The 23,010-nt window shown below is 45.4% G+C and overlaps 1 protein-coding gene across 6 annotated transcripts in view; it reads left to right on the forward strand.

Moving 5' to 3' along the window:
• LOC121589379 (serine/threonine-protein kinase PAK 3) overlaps positions 1–23,010 on the forward strand; it is a 58,222-nt gene that overhangs the window by 14,170 nt on the left and 21,042 nt on the right. The window contains exon 1 of one of the 6 annotated variants that reach the window (XM_041908258.1): positions 12,145–13,402. The exons of the other annotated variants lie outside the window; for them this stretch is intronic. Coding sequence (XP_041764192.1) covers positions 13,379–13,402 — 24 coding nt within the window. The 5' untranslated portion in view covers positions 12,145–13,378. Of the gene's footprint in view, positions 1–12,144; positions 13,403–23,010 lie in introns of those variants that run through there. 6 annotated transcript variants of the gene reach the window in all.

Below are 23,010 nucleotides of genomic sequence, written 5' to 3' on the forward strand. Positions count from 1 at the left end.
AACCAATGACCAATGCACAATCAATTGCTGGAGTCGTTTAACAGTTTTATCCATCAATACATTTTAATACTTTCGCCCAATATACCCAACTATCAACCACTAGCCACAGGTGTTCACAATTCAATACGCGTCTAACGCAAGCGGGGTCCCCACTGACACTTGCAGGCGCAGAACGTTGGGCTCATAATAATTTCAAAACCCAGTCACAGAACCACAACTGCAGCGCAGTTTCCTGAACTTTGCCGGAATGCTTTTCAATTGCTATTTGCGAAACGATTCCAATCTTCCTCCTGCGCTCCTGTGTGAGGACTGAAAGTATCACCCTTCGTGTGTCACCGAATCTGACGACGCCTTTTCCAAGTGCAACATGTGAGTTGAGGTAAACGTTTGCCAGCAGTGGTGTCGCGCACCAACCCCGGGGGTGTTTATGGACCGGCTCGGTATATGCACATCGGCAGTGATTGCATCGAACTCCAACACAACACAACTCCCCTTTGGGGGTAGTTCGCTTTATGCTGCAGTTGATGTCGGGATCGTGCCGGGTGTCGCAGCGTAAGGGCTCATTTAACTCCCGCTCGCTCGATCCCCGTTGCTGCAACAACGTGATGCTGGTTCGCGGGGGGAGGGAGGATTGGCGCTAATTAAGTTGTTTGCAGCGGAGTGGGCCCTCTCGGTGGAATGCGGTCCAAAATCAGGTGTACGATCTAGCTGAAATTTGCGAGGAGTTTATACCGCTCGACGTTGTGCCACCAATAAAGCGTTAGATGTCGTGCTAGAGCACGAGTTAAAGAGCACACACACAAATCCCAAAGGAACAGACGGCATGACATTGAAGTCAGTTATCAGGGAATGTTGTAGCTTTAATTCTTACTGTTTAATAAAAAAATGCTTAATGATATGAGCTTTAAAAAGGACACTCATCTCACATGATCGTTAATTACTGCTTCCAGACGTTAATTCCAACATTATTCTAATCCGTGTAGGCTCCGTTCCAAATGAAAAAGAACGACCGCTCAGCTTATCCAAATGAACCTACTATAAATAGACCGTTTGCTCTCCAACGTTACAAACAACGCCACAACCAGCTGGTGTGGTGTCTTTCCTTTTACGCCTACCTTCGCATTGCAATTCAGCGTTGCTTAATTAATTTAAATTCAAATCATAACGCCGTTGTGAGGATCCTTGTTTTTGTGTGTGCTCCTTTTTAAGTGCCCACTTTACTCTCCACCGTTGCGCCCCATACTCTGCTGCTTTGTGTGCCATTCTAAAGGAAATGAATGCGCAACTCATTCTCCGCTCCATCCCCTCCGTGTCTACACCGGGTCCGCAATTGGAAACGCGTGACGGAGCAACGGCAAAAAGGATTATCCTACTGCTGTCAGGCGATACCTCTCGATTGTATGACTTTAATGCGAAAGTGTGTGTGTGTGTGTTTGTGTGGTTGGGTTAAGCTAAAACACGTACAGACGAATTGAACTTCCTGTGCAGCTACCATCACCATTCCACGTGGCGCTGTGAACGCCAGGTAGGTTATGGCAGCATCGTTTATCGACAAAAAGTGTCGGCGAGAATTATTTTACAACATCCCTAGACATGCCCTGTGGGCGTGTGGAAAAGGAAAATTAGATTTCTTGTAAAGGTGAAAAACGCTTCTTGCTACTACCGTAAAGCGTCCAAATTAGCTCTCTACCAATTCGCAACCCTCAGGCTAATTTGGAACGCCCACAAGAGAGCGAGAGAGAGAGACAGGGAATGCAAAAACATGATTACTTTTTTAAGTTATCAAAAATAGTAATACTTTTGTACAATACCATTTCTCACCAAAACATATGTCTGTGTCTCTTTTGCTGCTGGTGGGGCTTCGAGCGCACTGGTGATGAAGTTTGTGCGTTCTTAATGTGACACTTTGGTTAATTTGCTTCATCCATCTCCATCAACGTCTTGTGGCGCTTGACTGGCTGGCTGGCTGGCTGGGCGGTGTGGTTCGTCCTTGCGTTTGATTCGGCATTTTCTTTTCGGCAGAAACTGGCACTTGCAGGTTGACGGATCATCCTGTCCCCACCGCACGACAACACACACACGGCTCTGTGTGTGTTTTGCCCAGCTCGGATGTCGGTGTCCTAAACCTAAAAATAAACTTCACACTCTTTCATCCGAATCTTCGACGGTGCGGGTCGAGAGTGCGCTTCTAAGACGTTTGCCATATTGACGGGGAAAATCACGGGGCGGGAAATTCGGTGCCAGAGGCATGGTCTCTAGTTTAAGGGTGCTGGAAAACAGTAGGGTGGGGAAAGAAACGGTAAACCAGAAATATGCGACACGCTGTTGTGTCAGTCAGCAAACGGGTGGTGGCCACGTTTGTAGCAGCCACCCACGCACCCACGTTTCATTCATTCGTTTGTAGTTTGTAGAACGTTTGCGGCATTGCTAACGCCGGTAGGAAGATTATGATGGCGGTGTGATGATTGGAACTACTAAAAAAATGTCGTATTTCATCCACAAGCAAATTTCATATCTTTTTATGTTGATTAAAAGTAATGAAATAGCAAATATTTCCATTCATTTTAAATTGTGTTATTGTGCGAGTAATTTGCTCATTCTTTAGTAATTAATGATGTTGTTAACATAAAATTTTAATTTTGGCTTATTTATTAATAATATTAATTTCTGAAAAATGTGCTTCCTTTCTTTGCACCTACTATAATATTTTTTGCAATTTTTAATGATTTTTATTCCATCCTGCATAAAACAACTCCTCATCAACTTCACCAGCTCTAGTATTTTACCATTATGTTGTAAAATTATATCTAAAAATATGCTATCTTTCCATGCATCAAACATCATAAACGATCAATTTCAAAACGATTTCACAACTGAAATGAACAAAAATCGATTCCAACCTTATCCCTTTTGACCCCGTTGGACGACCTGCTGTGTTGTTCGGCTGCGCCCATTAACACAGACACGGTATGGAAGCTCCTCTCACCAGAAAGACAACATTCCTGTGCGATATTATGGCCTTTTATCATACTTATCGCGCATCCACACGGCCCCCAGGATGCCATGAGCATGCACCACTCGTGTGGGAGCCGAAAGCTGTCAAACACCGGTCAGAAGCACCGGTTTTTGGTCGAAACATCAAACACTGGAAAGCAAAAAAATACGATAACACGATCTCTGCCCCGATGGGCACTGCAAACTCTGGGATGGGTTTCGCGGGTTTCGGAAGCAGTGCGGGCAAAACGCTTTCGCTTCAAAACAGCTTTCTAGCTGCCCGTTTTTAGGACAGTCTCCGACACAATAGAATGTCTCCACTGGAAACGACGACAGGACAGGGCGTCGTCGGCGTTTGAGACGGGGAGTAGCGATAAGATGCGCTTTTCCCGTCCAACCAGCGAGCCATATCGCTCCAGGTTTCGCTGTCTGATGAACTGAAGCACCTTTTAGGGCTTAGGTCAAACGACTTGGTCAAAGTAAAAGCGCGAGAGCTCTCGGAACCTCTACCCTCTTGCCACTGGGCACGCAAAACCGACACCCACGGTGGATGGATCGGTCCGCTTAATCGGCCCTTCTTAATCTGCCCATCAAGGAAAGTAAATAATTCATCCCCAGCACACCCGAGAATCTACCGTTCCACGGCAGCAAGCTACGGTGTGTGTGTGTGTGTGTGTCGCCCAAGACCGGTTTATGCAGGCGAGGAGGGGGGTGGTGTGTGTGTGTGTGTGGTGCAGGATTAGGGTACATTTTTTTAATGAATGTATTTTCGATAAAAACGCTTTTATGTTTATTTCCCTGTGGTTTTAAAACGGCTTCTCTTCGGTGGTTCCCTCCCACTAGCATGAAGGGTGTGTCAAAATGATGGGAAATTTAATTTGTTACCGTAGATCGAAGGGGGCAGCACTGTTGTGCCACTTTCCAATGCATTTTTGATTTGCTTTGTAATACTCTCAAGCGGAAGTTGTTAGCGAATCATTTCCAAACGAATGTCCGTGATGCTGGATTTAGATTGTGTTCATCTAGCGATAGTGAAAATTCTCCAGAATAACGTTCGTTCTGTTTCATTTGAAAGATATATACTTTTAATCCCAAATCTTCCACCACCCGGTGACCTCTCGTTGTGTTGGGCTTAGATGAAATGGTGAGAGATTTTTTGGTTTTGGTTTTGTTTTCTTCTCAGCATGAAGTGGGTTTTAATTTAGTAGTTTCTTCCCTTCTGTTACTCTCCAATGGCGATGGCGGAAGCGCACCCGCTGTCAGTGAAAAGCGATAAAGATGATCTTGTTGTGCGTGTTTGGGCTGGTGCGCGCCAAGCATGATTGAGTGCCGTCATTACCACCACCGTCGTCAGCATGATGATGGGGCACCCGTGATCGTCTTACGCTTTTGTCTGGCTTTGCTCATCACAAATGCGTCCATAAAATGCTTCCGTTCTTTTTGATGCCGTATCGTTTGTTAGAGCAAGAGCGTTGTAAATAAACCAAACCGAGCCCATTAACGGTAAGAAAGGGTAGAAGAGAATCAGGCCTGGGAGAATATGCTTTCACATAATTTAGAAATGGATTAAAAAAGAACGATGTGACAATTGTTAAGATTTAAGATAAGATTTAGTCCTTCTCTCTTCCTTTATAATGGAAATTTGAATGCTACATTTACCGGGGATGGGTAGTGTAAGAATAAGCAATCGAAATCTCTGAATATTTCTGGACAAAAACAAAGAAAAACAATAATCCAATAAAAAAAAGTGAATCCAAAACTAAACAGAAGGAGAAACACAAGCACAGTGGAGCGGTGCGTTGAAAGCGATATTCGCACCGTCACGCAAAGTGCTGCGGCCAAACACTGCGCAAACGTCGGTAATAAAATTAGAACGTCGGTGTTAAATCATCGCAGCTCGTCGCGGGATCAACAAAAAAAGACCTCCAACCAAAAACGATCGCTTCACTGTAGCCCATTTTCCAGCCAGTTTCTTTCACGGTGTGTAGCACCATCGGGCAAAGGAAAGCCCCCACCATGGTATGTGTCATGGGGCTTAGAATGCTGCCCCAAAACGCACACACACACAGGCATGCAGTGGCCGTCGTAAGAGGAAAAACTTTTATGGATGTGTGTAATGGTTTATTAAAAACGTTTCGCGCTCGCAGCTGTTAAACTGTCTGCTGCGGTGAAGAAAACTGTATGCGGAAGAAAGTGTGCGCCCATTGGGTGCGGCAAGACTTTGGAAGCATGTTTCAGTGCGTGTCTGTGTGTTTGAAATTTAGTATCGCCTGTCGCCAGCGAAAGGATGGGTTATAATTCTCGACGGAAGCGGTGGGTCACTCCGAATGGATGTTGAAGTGCGTGAGAAAGCGACTCCTTCGCCGAGCTTTCATTAGATTGAAGAACGGTACAAGAGTGTAAGCCTCGGTGCTGCCGCCGGCTACGATGGAAATGGAGTGTAGTTAAGAAAGGATTGTTTTATGATTTTATTAAATACACATGTTCCGCAAGCATATTCCGTACGCGGGAGCTCTTCACTGTGCCACGTCCTTTTACAGAATTTACGATCAATTTTCCCGAAACCACCCCTGACACGCAGACAGGCACGCACGCACACACGCACGATGCTGCTGCTGCTGCTGCTGCTCGCAACACTGTCCTCATAAATTATGCCCTCAAGAAGAATGTCTAGCAAGCCGACATAATTCGTTGTGTGTGTGTGCGTGTTGAGCGATGAGAAGCTGGGGCGATTATTTGTTTCATTCATTGGAAAAATTGGTTGCATACGTGGCATATACCTTAGAATAAATGAAATGATGTCTTGTTAGTGGATGTTGTCTTAGCGATTTGGTAATGAAATGTGGATGGAGTAATTACACCAGATGTAGACAGCGCTCGAAGCATTACTCAATCAATCAATTCAATGCAATGAATACTATTTCAAAAGAATAAATAATTCACCTCGCTGTCGTTAATCTCGAATTGCTTGATTCCTCATTCGGGATAGAGCAAAAATCACATTACTATTCAATTACCCATGCTCAGCGGATAGAGGCCCCCCGGTGTAGTGATGGGAAAATTTGGCAAAAATCCGGAGTCGACTCCGATCCGACTCCGATAAATTCGGAATCTACTCCGGAAGGTAGGTCCGTCTTGCATTATCCGGTGTCGTCCGGAATCGCACTGAGTCGTCCGGAGTCGTCCGGAGTCGTCCGGAGTCGACCTTCGAAACAAAGGCCTGTGTATGAAGTGCACGCGCAAAGTGAAAGACAAAAAAACACAACGAAAGGAAATGTTTTATCACAAGGACATTAAACCACACGGCTTCTGTAGACTCCAACTCTGATTCCGGTCGACTCCGATCGACTCTAGACGACTCCGAATGACTTTGACTCCGGTCGATTCCGGCCGACTTCGGACGACTTTGGACGACTTCGACGACTCTGAACGACTCCGAACGACTCTGGACGGCTCCGGACGAATCCGGACGGCTCCAAACGACTCTAGACGGCTCCGGACGGCTCCGGGCAGATCTAGTGGTTCCATTTTGCCGGAGTCGGAATCGAACTAACAAAAATCGAAGCCAGATCGGAGTCGTAGGTGCGCTCCAGAGAGCACAGCACTACCCCGGTGGCCGCCTCAACAAAGCTTAACATGAAAGCGAACAAGCGTGCGCTCTGGCGGACGAAGAAAGTACACCCCGGAATGCGTCAAACCCTTGCTTCCCCTTACGAAGAGTGGGGAGCATGTGTGTGTGTGTATTTAGGAGCGCAGATGAATAAATTAATGTCATGTTTGAGCGGCGGTGGTTGGAACGTTGGTGCACAGCGGCACCGAACAGCCTCTACCCGTCGCCAGTAGCGTAGTTCACGTCGTGTTTCTGTATCAGCATTTCCCGGCCACATACTACCGACAACTGTCTTCGCTGCTGCTCTCCGTAGCATCACACCGGAAGAGGATGGTTTCGTTTTTCGTTAGTCAAAATCCACACAGCCGCCAACTGATGCCTCCCCACATCTACCCATCATTTGTTTTCGACATCCTTAACAATAAAAACCACTAGAATCCGTTTGGCTGCCGGCTCCACGCAACGTTAAGGTGCACTTCCCCACCACAGCATCATTTCCGCCCCCCTTCCTTTTCACTACCCCATCGCACACACACACACTATCGAGCATGAATTAAAGATGAGATGAAAATAGAACCGGAGTCCACACCATCTCCATCCACCGTTGTGTGTGTGTATGATCTGTACGTGTGCTATCGGTTTTTTGGGCCTTGTCCAGCACTTGGCCACGAAAACGAAGCACGGGAAGCTGTGTGCCGAAGCAGGGAATGTGAAGGAGCGTCGTTTGCAGTATGATGGTTTCCGCGAATGCCCCATTCATACACTTTTGTTTGCGAAGAGGAAGATCTGTGTGTGTGTGTGTGTGCTTGATAACAACAACAAAAAACTGGGAAGAAACGAAAAGGCAAAAGCGATCGATTTACCCAGTGTGCAAGCGAGACATGGCAGGGAGGCTCGGAGACTAAGCCCACGAGCATGAGAACCACGTCGTCACACTTCATTTACCGAATGTGAAGCTGGTAGACCATTTATGCCGGAATTGGCACTGCCAGCACTGTCAGCTTCAGTTCAAAGACCTTCCTCCTTGGGCCGGCTCCATCTATATATCCCTTTCTGCCGCTCGGTCCTTCGGTGCAATGCTAACGGGGTGAAACCGAGCGGGGAATATTAAAACGGAAGTGTGGATGGCAGATGGCAGGACTGGGCGGGGATGCGGGACCACAAAAGTGAGGGGGGGGGGGAAAGAACAAGCATTTGGATTAACCATTTTCAAGGTTGCTGCTGGACGAATGGAATTTGCCACCGCTTCCTCTGCATCGTTGATGTTGCTGGTCGCTTTACATCACTTACAAACTGCTGCCACACGTGTAATGTAAACATTATCCATTCCCCCCCTGTGTTGGTTATCCTTGACGAACGTTTGGCGCTGAATTCGGTCGCCGTTTCTGCATACTTGGCCGCCTTTATACATCTTTCCGGTCGATGCGGAGAATGAGTACACACGGAGCATGCAAACGATTTCAATTATCTGCCTTATCGTTATGTGTGACTTTTTCTGTAGTATGTGGACCGGAAAGGATGATACGGAGGAGTTTTAGCTTCCTTTTTTAATCCTTATATTTGACATGTTTTTGGGATGAATCTCAAATCTAAATCACGTGTGGCAATACGCTTCAAATTTGCTAGAAAATTGTATGTTGATCTTTTTTTGTTTTCAAATTTCTTATTTTTTGTCACGTGGCTGAACCTGATCACATTGAAGACAATGCTGTAGATAGCAGCCGGATGGTCTAGTGGTACGTTCAACGGCTCTTGTACACGCCTTTCTAAGTTCGATTCTCGATATGCGCACTATTCTCTCCATCTCATAGCCAAAAAAAGACATGTATGATACGTTTTCGTGACTCAAATACGTTATTATACGGTCAAAATCGGCATGGAAGGGGCTCATAACATAAGAACATGAGCAGAAGGGGAAACATCCCGAACCCACTGCCATTGTTTTCTCTTTTGCCTCCTGTGTCTTTTGAAAACTTTTATAATGTTTTTTAAAGTTTTGTTTTATGTTATCCCAGGCCTACGTACTTCATGAATAAAACAATTGCAATGCGCACATACACACTATTGTGCGAGCGCCATCTACAAACAGAACTCAACGCAACAAAAGCAGGAAAAATCGACTCGTTCAAGCATGCTGCATTCGTTGGCAGAAAATGTTCTGCCAGAAATATTTAGAGTTTTCTTCGTATTCTCGGGGCAATGTCGAAGTGCCAAATAAGCTTCACACAGCCACACACCGACTTCCCCACCTCCCATCCCAGCGTAGTTGGTTCTATTAGGGAAAGTCTTTTAAAACCCTCCGGCACATTATATGGATTGAATCGGGAAAGAGAGGGTGTACGAAAGAGTTTAGTATTGAAAGGTATGCAACCGGCAAAACGGTAACGGCAATGTTTATTTCCTCCTACCGAAAGCGTGATGGAAAAACAAAAGTTTTCCTTCCACTGTGCGCACTAGTGATGGGGAAAATGAAGATTTCGTCGGAATCGATTCCGGCTAGCTCCGAAATTTTCTGGAATCGATTCCGGATAGTTGGTCCGGAATCAGTTTCCAGAATCGATTCAGGAACCAATTTCGGAATCGGCTCCGGAACCAACTCCGGAATCGTCTCCGGAATTGGTTCCGGAATCGGCTCCGAAATTGGTTCCGGAATCGGCTCCGGAATTAGTTCCGAAATCGGATCCGGAATTAGTTCCGGAATCGGCTCCGGAATCGGAGATGGCTCCGGAATCAGAATCAGCTCCGGAATCGGAATCAGTTCCGGGATTGGCTCCGGAATCAAAATCGGTTTCGACATCAGAATTGACTCCGATAGCGACAAAGAATCAAAATTTACTTGTAAATGATCTATTCACATGGAGATTCGCGGACTTATTTCGCTTCCCACACTTCTTATTCCAATTCAAACCATTCCATTTCTGGAGTCAAGTTCTGATTCCGGAGCCGATGCCGATCCTGGAATGGATTCCGGAGTCAACTCCGGAATCGATTCTGGAGTCGACTCCGGAATCGATTGACACCAGAATCGATTCGCTTCGGAATCGATTTTGGAGTTGACTCCGGATTCGGCTCCGAAACCAACTCCGGAATCGGCTCGAAAATCGACTCCGGAATCGGAATCGATTCCAGCATCGAAATCGGCTCCGGAATTGATTTCGAACACGGAATCGGAATCGGGTAGGTCCGATTCCGAGCTCCCACCACTAGTGCGCACACACCTGCATGAGTCGAAATACAATGATAGAACGTAACGATTGCACTTACACAAACACATACATACATACACACCACCTTCCAGCGTGTAGTGCCGTTAAGCAGATCTTGATGCTTCATTTAGTGTACACAAGGAGCATTGAAAGTGGTCCGATAATCTTACAAAAATTTCTTTACTACTATCTTTCTTCTTGAAAATGTTGAAATACTCTCTGGTAGAATATAACGGGAAGGATATTACACTAAAGCTTGCTTCTGTTTGGGTGGAAAGAGCTTGGTTCTAGCTTTTGAGAGCTTTTATATTTATCTTTCTCGCCTGATGCCTCCGCCTCTGCTGCTGTATGTGTTTATACGACGTTCTTGCCTCTGTTCTGCGAACGGAACAGAAAGAAAAGAAACGTTGCTTTCGTATTGTAACACTAACAACTCTGCTGCTTTGAACGACTGTGTGTAGCGTGCGATCTTGTGGTATTGATTTTTACGTTTTATATCTTACGTTGGTTTCTTTTTTCTTTCGTTTTTTTAACAAGCTGCCTTTGAAAGTAAGTATTACCACATTTACGCTTTATTAAATGGAGAAGAAGAGGGAGGGAAAACAAACCTAAGAAGCGTTCGTTTTTTTATCAGTTTTAACGTACGATGATGTTGTTTAAATTGCACACCTACGCGCATGTCCTTTCATATAGAGCTAATGATGTATGCTTTTGCTGTGCTTTCTTCCTGTCACCTTGCTTTTCCTATCACTGTACCTGCACTCGCTGCACTAGTTGTATGTATGCTACATGGAATTATAATAGCTGGTGTAATTGTATACTGGATTAAGGCATGGTAGTTGAGGCTGCTTCACACATTTTCTATCATTTAATAGGAGTAACCAGTATCGGAATATTTCACTACGATTCTTCAAGTTCCAGAACCAGAATCCAGATAAAGTTTGATTTGTTTTAGATTGCATAGTGACTCGTCATAAAAAAGAGTTGATGAGCTTTACTCGCCCAAACCACTGGTGATTTAATCAACTTCAAATTAATCACTAGCGTGTGCATCGCCAACCCTAATTCTGTCTATGACCCCGGACACCCCTCCCCCCACTCCCCCCCTCTTTCCAGCTTAAAAAGAAAGAACTACGAAAAGATAAGATTGAAGCGTACAAACAAACAAACAAAAATCCCGTTTCTCCCACCATCCCGTGGTAGCCAGCTAGCCAGGTTCATGCACTGTGCTCCAAGAAGTATGTTGGGAACTTTGGGATATGTGTCTCGAATTTCTCTCACTCTTGCGCGCCTGGCGTTTTACGCTGCGCTGTCTAATTTCCACCTCTTGAGCACGTCACGAAAACTCGTGAGAAGAAGGCGTCCGAAGGCAACGGATGATCGGCCGTTATTCGCCTGGTATGTGTGTGTGTGTGTGTGTGTGTGTGTGTGTGTGTGTGTGTGGGATTGTTAGGTTGCAGTCTCCTCACAGTGTCGCACGTGAAACTCCCAAGCTTCCCCTTTTTTATTTTCTCTTTCTTTTCGTTTGTTTTTTTCTCTTCTCTTTTCTAACTACTCAACGTCTTTGGTCCAACCTGTGCCATAAACTTTCTGTAGTGAAAAGGCTGGTTAGTGGTGTTGGTGTGGACGCTTTTGTTGCAGCTCCTTAACCCTTTGATGCTTTAGGTATGAAGAGAGTCTGCAGTGCCGAATGGTAACTTTTAAAATACTCCACTACTACTATTTTATTCTTCACAAAAGAGAAAAGTTTTGTCCACTGAAACGTTTTGCCAAAACAAGTTACATCACAAAAAAAGAAAAATATTTTTTTTTTGGCAGCTTCACCAAAGAAGGGGTTTCCATCAAGTGAAACCAAACTTTTGTTTCTCTCACAACGCGACAATCTTTTCCAGGGTTGAGCCCTGAGCAAGACTGTTGAATCGGTTTCCGAGCGATGCTTTCCGTTTTTCTCCCCACCACCGCGATCTCGCTCTTTCTCTCTCGCACGCTGCTCCACCGCTGGCCCACCTGTAAAATGGGACGAAGGGACGGGAAAAATCTCACATACACACCAACACACACACCAACAGAGAGCAAGCAACACTGACCGCCAGACTAAGCGAGAAGCCCTCCAGCGTGAATGGCGCACGGCGGTCTTTTTGCTCCATGCCCACAGTCGGAGTAATTGGAATCTCGTTGCATTTTGGAACGGTTTTTCATCGCATTCGGTTGTGTCGCGATCAGCGCACGTTGTTGTTCGATGCTCCGTGTGATCGTTTCATAGCGTCTCAATGTGCTTTCGGTTGGTGTGGTTTGTTTATGTTTTGTTTCTGTTTTCTTGCTGTGAATTTTCAATCATTTTCTTTGTTTGTTTGTTGCCTTTGAATTGCGCAAGTGTGTGTGTGTGTTCTGCATTTGCAGTGTTTGTGTGCTACTTCAGGGCGGAAAAATGTGTCGCTTAGTTTAAATCGTGATCAATTTGCGACCATCATTCGATCAATGTCGATGTGTGCCTACGATCCCGTTTGGCCCCTCTGTCTGTCAAATCGTGTTCCAATGGTTGCTCCGATGCGTTTCCGTCGATAAAGTGTCACTGAGTGATCACACCCCGAGGGCAGGAGCACGGAAACGGAGAAGAATCTGTCAAGCCCCCGTCGCTCTGTGTGTGTGATATCAATCGATCAAGCCAGCTGATCATCTCCAGTTGACAGTTGATGCGGTGTTTCTTGTTGAACGAAGTGAACCCGTTGTGATCTGCAGAGTTAGAAATTGTGTGATTGATTTGGAATTTGTCCTCAAAGGCAGTGAGTCGAGGAATCGTTTGGAATGAGTTGCTTCATTAAGACCACACCACACTAATTTCAATCCTATAAGTACTTACGGTGCTGCGTTCTGTTTGAAAAGTAATACCACTGTGAATCATTTCCCACCCTCTCTCTCTCTCTCTCTCAGCCAGTGATTCACCAGTTTACCAGTGTACGGTTTCCGGTTTATTGTCGGAAAAGTGGTGGGCCCGTTAGCGGATTTTCTAAACGAGTAGCATTATTTACTTCCCTAGACACATACCAGCTGGGGGTGCATTATCGCGTTGACATAATTCGAAGCTCTTTCAAACGTGCCTCGCCGATCGTGTGGTTGTCTGGAACAGCTGACCTGATTGCGCATGCCAAAAGCAACACAGCGCCGGGCAGTACAGATAGAGCGAAGCTGCACGCACACCTGTCGGCCTAGAACACGGCGTAAATAAATTGCGTTGGGTATTCGTCTACCAACAAGTGCCTGTCCGTTGATGATGTAATGGTGAGGTTGGTGTAGTTTCAGAGTGGTTAACTTCGAATGAAATCATAATTGAAGTAGCAATTTCTTGCAAAACTTGCAAAGTGCTTAAAGAGCAGGAATGGGCGCAAGATAAAGCATCTGCAAACAAGTCCCACATCTTAAGGCGGTAATTGCAAGAGTGTAGCGGTGGTGTGTGTGCGTGTGTAACTGTTGGTGTGTAGTGTGTCAGTGGCCAGATTCCTGTTTCTTCTAGTGGCTGGGTTATCATCTTGTTTCGGGAACGAGCAGTAACAGTTACACGGAAGAATCGATGTTGATTTTTTATTATGTTGAGGTATGTGTGTGTGTGGCTGTACAAATTTCATGCCATTTTTTTTTTCGTATCATTTTTTGAAGTATACTAGGTCGAGTTGACGAAGGGAGAAAGCAAGATAATTACGACTGAAGACACTTTATGTCATAATTAATTACAATAAATTTCCCATCAATTCGGCACCTCATTAGGCATAATAGTGTACGACTATTTCCGTAATTATTCACTCATTAACGATTGAAAAACTCTCTCTCTCTCTCTCTCTCTCTCTCTCTCTCTCTCTCTCTCTCTCTCTCTCTCTCTCTCTCTCTCTCTCTCTCTCTCTCTCTCTCTTCATATGAGGAATATCATTTTTATTATTTACAGGGCAATGATCGTCTAACAAAAAATTGTACATTATCCTATATTTTAGATTAAATGTATTTTAGTGAACATTAGCATAGGTTCTTGTTTAGTCGAGATGCAAGATTTGAACCCACGTCGGGCGTGTTATTATTACGCATAAAGCTATATGTAAAGCGATGATCGCTTGCTGGCTGAATACGCAGCAGCTTGATTTCGACACTTGTTGCTACTGCACCGTATCAACTCTTCGTGTGACTTCGTTAAAAATATCGCCGTTTCGAAAGCAAATTCATATTTCCGCCATGGCGAAACGCGCGCGTCCATCGTTCGCGCTGGAAATACTGTATCGATTTGATCTATGTTTATTCGCCATTAAAACATAAGATTCTTGTTAACACGCCACCAGTCCGTTGCAGCATCGAAACCCCATCCACTGGCCCACTTCTATCGCTCGCGACTGTGCACTGCGCATTGGGCGGGGAATGAGAAGTTAAACTTCTCACGCGAAACATTTACTAATCCACTAGCAGAAAACATGACAGTAGGAAGAACAAGCATCACCGTTTCAAAATTGCTTATATATTGCGTTTCATCACACCCTCAAATCTTCTTGGTCGAAACGAAATGTTTGGAGGTTGCGCTAGAATCCATCCGACAGTGCGTTCCAGTTCCAGTGTTCCGATCAAGTGCGCAATCAGCTGCGCGTGCACACCAGTGGCTCAGTCAGTCGGTATTTGGCGCTCTTTTTTCTCCCCATGTGGCATTTCGGACACATTCCACTTTTACGGTAACTTCGACAACGGCGCTGACGACCAATTTGTCATCTTGTGCACGGTTAGTGTTTAAACCGCAAAGCATACCCCCGTAGCAGGGGGTACGAACCCTTCAAGGCAAGGTACTGTTTTGGGTCATTTGTGTGACAGAATCCCTCACCCCAGTGTTTCTTAACTCCAGATGCCTTCAAATATGTCTAAACCACAGTGCGTTTGTGCATCTATACCCTCGAAGGGGGGAGAAGCTGGAAGCGACGCTGGTTGCTGTTGCTGCAAGGAATATTTACCCTTCCCCATGGAGTCGTATGCATCATAACGCGCTCCTCACTGCCATTGCGCCACAGTTCAGTTTTAAGTCTGCTTAAGGCTCAATTTCCCTCCATCACCAAGATGAAGGGGGGTGTCTCTCTAACTATGGCTCAGTTTTTTTCACAATCTCCATACACAAACCACATTGCTTGGGTGTGAGTGTGATTGTGTGTGAGGTGCATCGTTCATGTGGTGCTGCTACCGTTTCTCGCAACGCATGTGACAGACAGTCGAATGCAACAGCACACCCCAAAGAGAGGAATGTGGCAAGAAAAAAGGTGACTTTTCAGATGTAATTGATATATAGTTGTTTGTCGATTTGCCGAGACGACGAGACCACCACCACCCACTCACTCGTCCGTTCGTTCCCGCCAATCAATAGACAGCCAAGAGAGGCGCTGTGGCTGCTGTCGTTGAGAAACTGCTGTCAACTGCGAAGTGAATCAAATTTCATCGATTGTAATTGTATCTTTGATTTCGGAGATGGTGGTTGAGGAAAAAAACGCCACTTAAAGCAACATTACAACAGTTATCTGTTACTAAGGGGGGGGGGGGATGCTCTGTTTAATAAATACATGCGTTTTGGAATGAATTTGTGGAAACAGCAGCACAGCATCCAATTATAATTCCCCAGTTTCTCCCCAGTTTCCTAAGCTCCTCAATCATTTTGCTATATTTTTAAACAATTTTCCCGTGAGCTCTCTCACTCTTTCTCGCTCGCCCGGTCATCAAGTTATCTAGAGCGCGGCTGCTCTATTGCGTCGGTGGCAGAGTTTTGCAGTGTGGCAACTTTATGAGGTGTATCATAAATTGCAACCTTTCCCCTTTCCTTCATCTTAACCTTTATCTTCTGCTGCAAAAGTGCAGAAACACATCGCGAAAGGGTAGCGCGAACGTGTTGAATTATTATGTCATGTGTCAAGTGTTTACTACGGTGTTCCACATCCGAGGTTCATCCGAAACATGGCCGTCCCCGTGCGTGTGAGATTAAGTAACAAAGCAAAAAAATAATCATTCATAAAAGACACGGCCCTCAAGCCACAACCCCGGTGGGGTGGCTAGCGAAACAGTTACAAGAAGTTAATCGTCGGTATCATCGTCCTAGTTGGGGAGGAATGCTTTTAAGAGGTAATATTCGCCTGACGGCCACTTGCTAGCTGGGGATATGGTTTTTGTTTTGGTTTTGTTTTACTTCGGATAACTAAAACGTCTTGCAAGACAAATGAGAATGTTATCAACCGTCTTGCTTTCACTCGATCACCCCTTTTTTGGGCGGGCGGAGGGTGGTTGTTGCGATGAACACTCGCTCTCCATTTGGGTGCCATCAATTCAAATGACCTTCTTTTCACACCCAACTGCTCGTCGAATAAATCACTGTTCGTCCGTATGAGGATGAATATTTAAAACCATGGATATTAATTATTCCCCTCAGTTTTTTTCAGGGTGGAAATTGAGAGAAAAGCTATCCTCTAAAGACTAGTACGGTTGGAAGGGAAAAGGGCACTCGGAGAGTGCAGCCGATTCAACGCAACACTTCAATTCTTTATTCTTTGCCCGGTTCACGCTTGATTGCTTGGTCAAGGGCAGATGATTGAGAAGAAAAACCTCTTCTCCCATCCATCCGCCTCTGCCGCCGCCGCCGTGGCGTGGGCACCGCGTTGACAGCAGTGCGCGCGACACCGATGCCAAGACTGACACTGTCGGGGCTCGCCGTCAACGTTTTCGTGATTTCAAAAGCAAGCTGAAATTTGACCTTTTTTCCACCGGGCCCGGCAACAACGGCGGGCGTGTGCTGTGAGACTAATCATCCGCCCGTGAAAAACTGCCGCCGGTGCGAGTACACAAATAACGGTGATCGGTGGTTTTGTTGTTGTTGTGTGTGTTCTGGCCCGGTGTGTTTGGCTGCTGGTGTGTTGTTGTTGTGTTGCGGTTGGTTTGATTCCGAATCGTTTTCAATCCGTTTCGATTGATCGAGTATTTGCCATCCAATGTTTGACCATCGACACCCGCGTGCTCGGGCTGCTGTTCCCCCTAGAAGTTCCTTTTTATTCGATTCGTTCGTCTGTGCTGAGTGGCTGTTTGCATCATTGACTTTTTCACATGCATAAGAAATATAACCAGCAGACAGTAACGATTGGGGGGAAAAATAGTCGTAAAGCAATCGAGAGGGAAATGGAATAAAGTAATTTTAAATTTAAAAAGTCTCAAAATGGACTCGGGAAGAAATTTTAAAACCTCAACCTGTTTGAATAATGATTTTACTGGCAATTAATGTTGCAGTGAGTGCGTATTAACTTTTCTCTCGAAAAACAGCTCCCCGCACCAATCGTATCTAGCGTCATAACCATGATTCCCAAATAGCCAGCTCGTACTTTATAGCTGATTTAGGGTTGTTTAACGAAAAATCGGTCCGATGTCGTACTTTGTGGCTGATTAAGAGATAGACGGTACTTTGCGGAACTATGGAGCTTTTTAACAGGCACATGGTACTCTTTGGAACTTTGCGGCTGATTAGCACTATGTGTAGGGTTCATGATATAACCTTAAGGCTTGTTAAGAGTGTGTACCGAACTTGGTGGAACTTTATAGCTTTTTAATGCATGACATCGGTTCAAGGTGGCTCTTGTCAAAGTGTCAAAGACGGACGCCGGCAATAATCTCATTGCTGCTGCACAAGTTAGATTCGTTAATTGGAGAATGAATATTGAGTGAAGTGATTGTGAATTATCAGTAAATTGTGTAAAATTTTGTGTAATTCATCAATACAAAGGATTTAAAAATATACATATGTGTTTAAACGAAACAAATCTTGTTGTTTATTTCATTGATGACGCTTGCTTGAAAATAAAACACAAAGAAAAATAATCCCTGGCATCGTGGCATAAGGAAGCTGCTTAGGCGCTGTTTGAAAGACCCACATAGAACTTTGATGCTGTTTATCTACTGCAAAAGGCGAATTAGAGCAGCGATCTTTAGCGTGCCAAAATGAGCTGCTTAAGCAATTCTGGCTATTTGGGTTCTAACTTTCCATTCTAAAATGTTTAAAACAACTCGTAATGCTGGCATTTGCTCAAGTTTTATGTTTCTTCCATTACAAGCTTCCCCTTGCACTCTTCGCACTCCTCGGTGCTGCTATGCTCTGAGAGGTTAATGTTAAAAATTTAAAGCAGTCAATGTTCCCTTTAACCCCTTTTGCACGGTACATCGACGGCTGCTGCAAGACAACGGCACACACACACACACACACATACACACACACACACACACACACACACACACACACACACACCACACACACACACACACACACACACACACACACACACACACACACACACACACACACACACACTAACGCACTAACGGAGCTCGAGACAAAGCCCCGCCACCCCGGACACTCTAGAAGACGAGCGACGAGTCGTAGTCGCGTAATCGTGATGGGAATGATAATAGATGGTAAAGTTACCGTTCCTTTTGCGCCTTCGTGTGGGTGGAAACCTAGGGCCCAGCAAAGGGTATCTCGCAGGGCCTGTCATATTGTATCTTTGCTTGAATGTGCAAGAGAGAAAGAGAGAGAGCGAAAGCCCCAATACGATGCCAGATCTTTCGTTTGGACAGTGTTCTGATGATGTCAAGAAACCTTTCTTCGTCAGACACGCCGACAAAACCACGGACCGAAATCGGTGCGGAGGAAGGGAGTGTAAACTAAAGCTCCCTCGTAATTGAAACTAGAATATGCATAAGAACGGTTCGTTCACTCTTGTTTTTGCTTTAGAGCAACCGCACTCCGCCCTCTTGGCTGTGTTTCGCTCATCAGCGGAAAAGCTTTGTGTCTGCAGCGCGCAGCGTTCGCATTTTCCCGTTGCGTGTTTCTATTCTATTCTATAGCGCATCTTCTAGCGGTAAGTTATAATGAGCGGCTCGTTAAGGGGGAAAATGCAGAAGGAAAGCATGTTTGTGTGCCCTTTAGGGGGGGTGGGGTTTCACGTGTGAATTGTTTCTCTTACGGTTCATTTGAAAAACTCATGTACCAGGAAGGGAAGATGTGCCGGGGTGAGTGTAACGTTAGTGGTGCACAAGTGCTGTGTATGGGATGGGATTAAATCACATTCAAATGACAATCCTACTAGCCTCATTTTAACTTTACACAGTTTCATTAGTGGGCTGCTTATGTAGGATTATTTTTTGTCCATTTAATGTTCTTCATCCACTGATAGAAATCATAAATTATGTGCCAAATGAAATAAACTCTTTGTTGAGCCTTTTTTGCTGAGATGACAAACAAACCTTCTGCATTATATTTCCGGCCTTCGCTCTTTAACCAATGCACAATGTATGCAACGCACTGCCGTTCATCCCACACACGCAAGCGATACAAAATCGCTTTCAATTTCACTTTCAAATCGAAAGACTTGCGGAAGCCTTTGCAAGCGACGAACGGAAACATATCTATTAAGCCCGGGCCATTTTTGCCCCAAGCTCGAAGGTAGCTGCATGTGTGGTGGAAAGCGAACGATTGAATTTCCAAGCGTATATTTTCTGCGCTGCCGAACCGACGATCATCGATCCTTGCCGAGCGAGAACGAAGCGCGATAGTTAAAGGGTGCGTCTGAAGGCACGTTAGCTCAAACACTTTGTTACCAGAGTGTGTGTGTGTGTGTATGTGTTTTTTCAAACAGAAAGTTTATCTTTTGTCATATTTTGTATTTCCATCGTTTCATTTTACGAGTTTTATTTGAGAATGAATTGTAAATTTATGCAACGAGGAGTACCAACTATACTTACTCGAATCAAACTCCTCTTGTCTAAGAGGCATTTGCTTGTCGTTGGGTCAATGAGCGGAAAGCGTAACTTCCCAGCTAATCCCATAAATTTTAGTCCCCTTAAGCGACGATGAATCGCTGGCCTACACTCTCTATCTTTCTCTCTCTCTCTCTCTCTCTCTCTCTCTCTTCTCTCTCTCTCTCTCTCTCTCTCTCTCTCTCTCTCTCTCTCTCTCTCTGACGCTCTGTACACACCCGCCCGCCCTGTGGGAGGTCCAGTGTCAAAAGGCAGGACACAGAGGACGCAACTTTCCCAACCGAACGCGGGAAACCGTTCCCGGTGCCTCTAGCCACACTGATACCGAGAGTGCACAGGGAATAAATAATCGCAATCATAAAAATAAGTACGATATTAATATTAATCGGAAAGCCAACCATCAGCAACCCAGCAACAACAATAACACACACACACAGAACACACACTCGAGCAGAAAGTCGCTCACAGTGCAGCACACACTATTTCGTACGAAGCAGCACGGGAACGGGAAAAACCGAGCCTTCTTTTTGCAAATGTGCTTCGCTCGCGTACGCACGTGGGAAGTAAAAGCCATTTCCACGGCAAAACAAAATCCGCGCACACTCTTAATCCTCGACGTCTCTAAACAAATGAAGGAAAAGAGGGGTTTCTCTCTCTCTCTCTCTCTCTCTCTCTCTCTCTCTCTCTCTCTCTCTCTCTCTCTCTCTCCGCCACGTTTCCCCTTGCGTAATAGATCGCTCCACGCCGTGTTTTGTGCCCGGGACTGTGGCGACACTTGCACTTTTCTGCACCACATGCAACGATGGCAAAGTGACGTGACGGGGGGCGGCATGCACGACAGGTTTCTGCCCGGTGGCGTTGGCGTTGGGGGTGAAACAGTTCCCGTTTAATCCAGCGTACGCGGAAACGGCTTAACCTGCTTAGCGTTTGCTGTCAGCCCACGAATACGTCTGACCTGGCTGTTTTTCTCCCCCGCCTAGACCCGTGTGCCTGAGTGTGTGCGTGTGTGTGTCTATCCAGATCCGTTGGGCTAAGCGTGCCTAACGATGGTCCGGGCCCGGCATTTGGCTTCGTTACGATAAAGTCACGTTCCTGTCCTGAGCCCGCTTCTTCTCTGGTTGCGCTCAATCTCGCGCTAGTTGGTTTCCGTGGTTATTTGCGTGCATATGCTTCGTGGTATAGCAACTATTTGCTGTTTTTTTACTGGTTTGATTAATTAAACAGTTGGCTAAATGGAATGGTTTATTTGTTCTATTATTTTAAGCGATGTTTTCCATGTTAATCTGAAGCTTAATACGTCTTTTGTTAAATATTGGAACGTTTTGTTGTTAATGTCTTAAGAAGGAACAGTTATATCATGTCATTTTCTCGCCTGTGCGATCGTTCAGTGCTCTCAAATGGTGTACAGAGTAACCACTTATTCAATTGACCATTATATGACAAATTGTACGTAGCAAGCGAAAGGGCTCACACCCTGTTACTTTTATCATTTCAACCCCGTACCCGCAAAAACAGCGATTGTAAATTTCACAACGCTCCAAAGAATTTGTATCCATGTTTCCTTACTCAGACACATTCAGATACACACACGGACACTTCCTCCAATCCTATTTTCAATGCAGATCCTATCGGCATATCATTCACGAGCGTGACATGCGAACTCGCCGCGAGCCTGCGATAAAACACATCTCAAACGACAAGCAGCAGGAAACTCCCTGTTCGTGGCGGCAGTCGGCACCAGCACTCCATCAAGGTGCTAAGTGCGCTGAAATGGGCCAGACGTGCACGGGAGGGAGGTAAATTATGTGGAATTGGCCAGGAAACTGTGAGCGATTTGTTGGAGTGTGCAACTGTGCAACGATACTGGATTGTAACGTTTGCTTCAATCACAAATGGAACTCCAAAGGCACAGGCACACACACACACACCCCTGTTTTCAAAACCGGCCAATGACTACTGTTTAAGGGCAATTTCGAAGGTACGATCGGAAAGATTAATATGTGCCAATAGGGGAGAGGAAAGTAAACGACGCCGATCTCCTTGCTGTCTGTAGTACCACAGCATCTTGATACTGTGGCTCGAGAAGTGTGTAGTAACTCTAACTTTTTGCTGCGTTTTGATGTCGATAATGCACGGACAGTCCAAACGACCACTGCACCATTTTGGGGGACCACTATTTACATCGTTAGAGTACCAAACGAAAAAAAAGAAAAATGGATACAGAGGGATAAGAGATCAACCTGAAGTGCAGTGTTGGGGTGTACCAAATTCTCTCTCCAGTAAGGGTTGTTTGTTGTAACATGCGACGGGGAGCGGAGCAAATTATAGGGAGTGCAATGAGCATTAGGTTGATCGTTGAGCTGCAAGTTGAGCAACAAATTCCCCGGCAGGGGAGAAGAAAAAACAAGTTTCGATTTCATAATTTCCTAACTGGCCAGAGAGAAAAGGTAGCAGCGATTTGTAGCAACAACAATAAAAAAACACCCAGAGGACGCAAAGTGCTATTATCAGACTAAGGCGCAATGACTTTGCTTCGTGCCGAAATCGATCACAAGAAGGATATATACCGCTCTAGTTGTGGCAATGCTGTTTGCTGTGGTCGTAAAATATCATTACGTTTATGATTACGTAGTTGGGTGGTGGTGGTGGATGCCGTTGGCGAAGAATTTTTGCGCTAATTTCCTCTCCTCCTCTGTAACGAACCCTTCAATTCGCTGATTGTGCGCCTCGGGTCCCAGATTGAGAAATGGGTGAGCTTTAGCTGGCTGTAAAAGTAATAGCTTCGTAAGGAGGAGCTTATTTATTCGGTTAAAATGTGACTAAAATGAGTTAAAATGTTTGTTTTGAATTTAGACGACACCACAAAATTAGATAATTCAATCCCCGGGGGGCTACGGCTACGCTTTAAGAGTTAGATAAAATCAACCCTTGATGCGATGCTTGTTTGTTGGTCGCGGAGAAATCGGGCAATCAGCACTACAGCCTTTAAACCAGGCTGCTTTGTTCAAATCATCAGCGCGCGGTGGACAATGTATTTCGCTTGCTGCGCTTGCTGCTATTGTGAGCTTACATCATGCTCCACGTGTCTGTGTGTGTGTGTTGGTTTTGGAGCAGATCATCCCATCATACGGGCGATTATGGTGGCCTTCCTTCTTGTGGTGCCGGTGCGTTTCATGAGCATTAATTCGATTTACTCTCTCGAACCGCCGCCAGTCACCAGCGAACGGAGCGCAGCCCGGAGCATCTTTCAGTCGCTTATGCAATGAGCTTAATCGTACAAATTATATGATGGTTGTGTGCCTCTCGTCTGCCTACATTCCGCCTCTTAGCAGCGGCGCTGATTGACACACATGCAGCAGTTGTGTATCGCATAATGTGAGCTACACGTGTGCACATACCTAC

The sequence above is a fragment of the Anopheles merus genome, chromosome 2R, assembly GCF_017562075.2.
Source record: "Anopheles merus strain MAF chromosome 2R, AmerM5.1, whole genome shotgun sequence".
In the NCBI taxonomy this organism is placed as follows: Eukaryota; Metazoa; Arthropoda; class Insecta; order Diptera; family Culicidae; genus Anopheles; species Anopheles merus.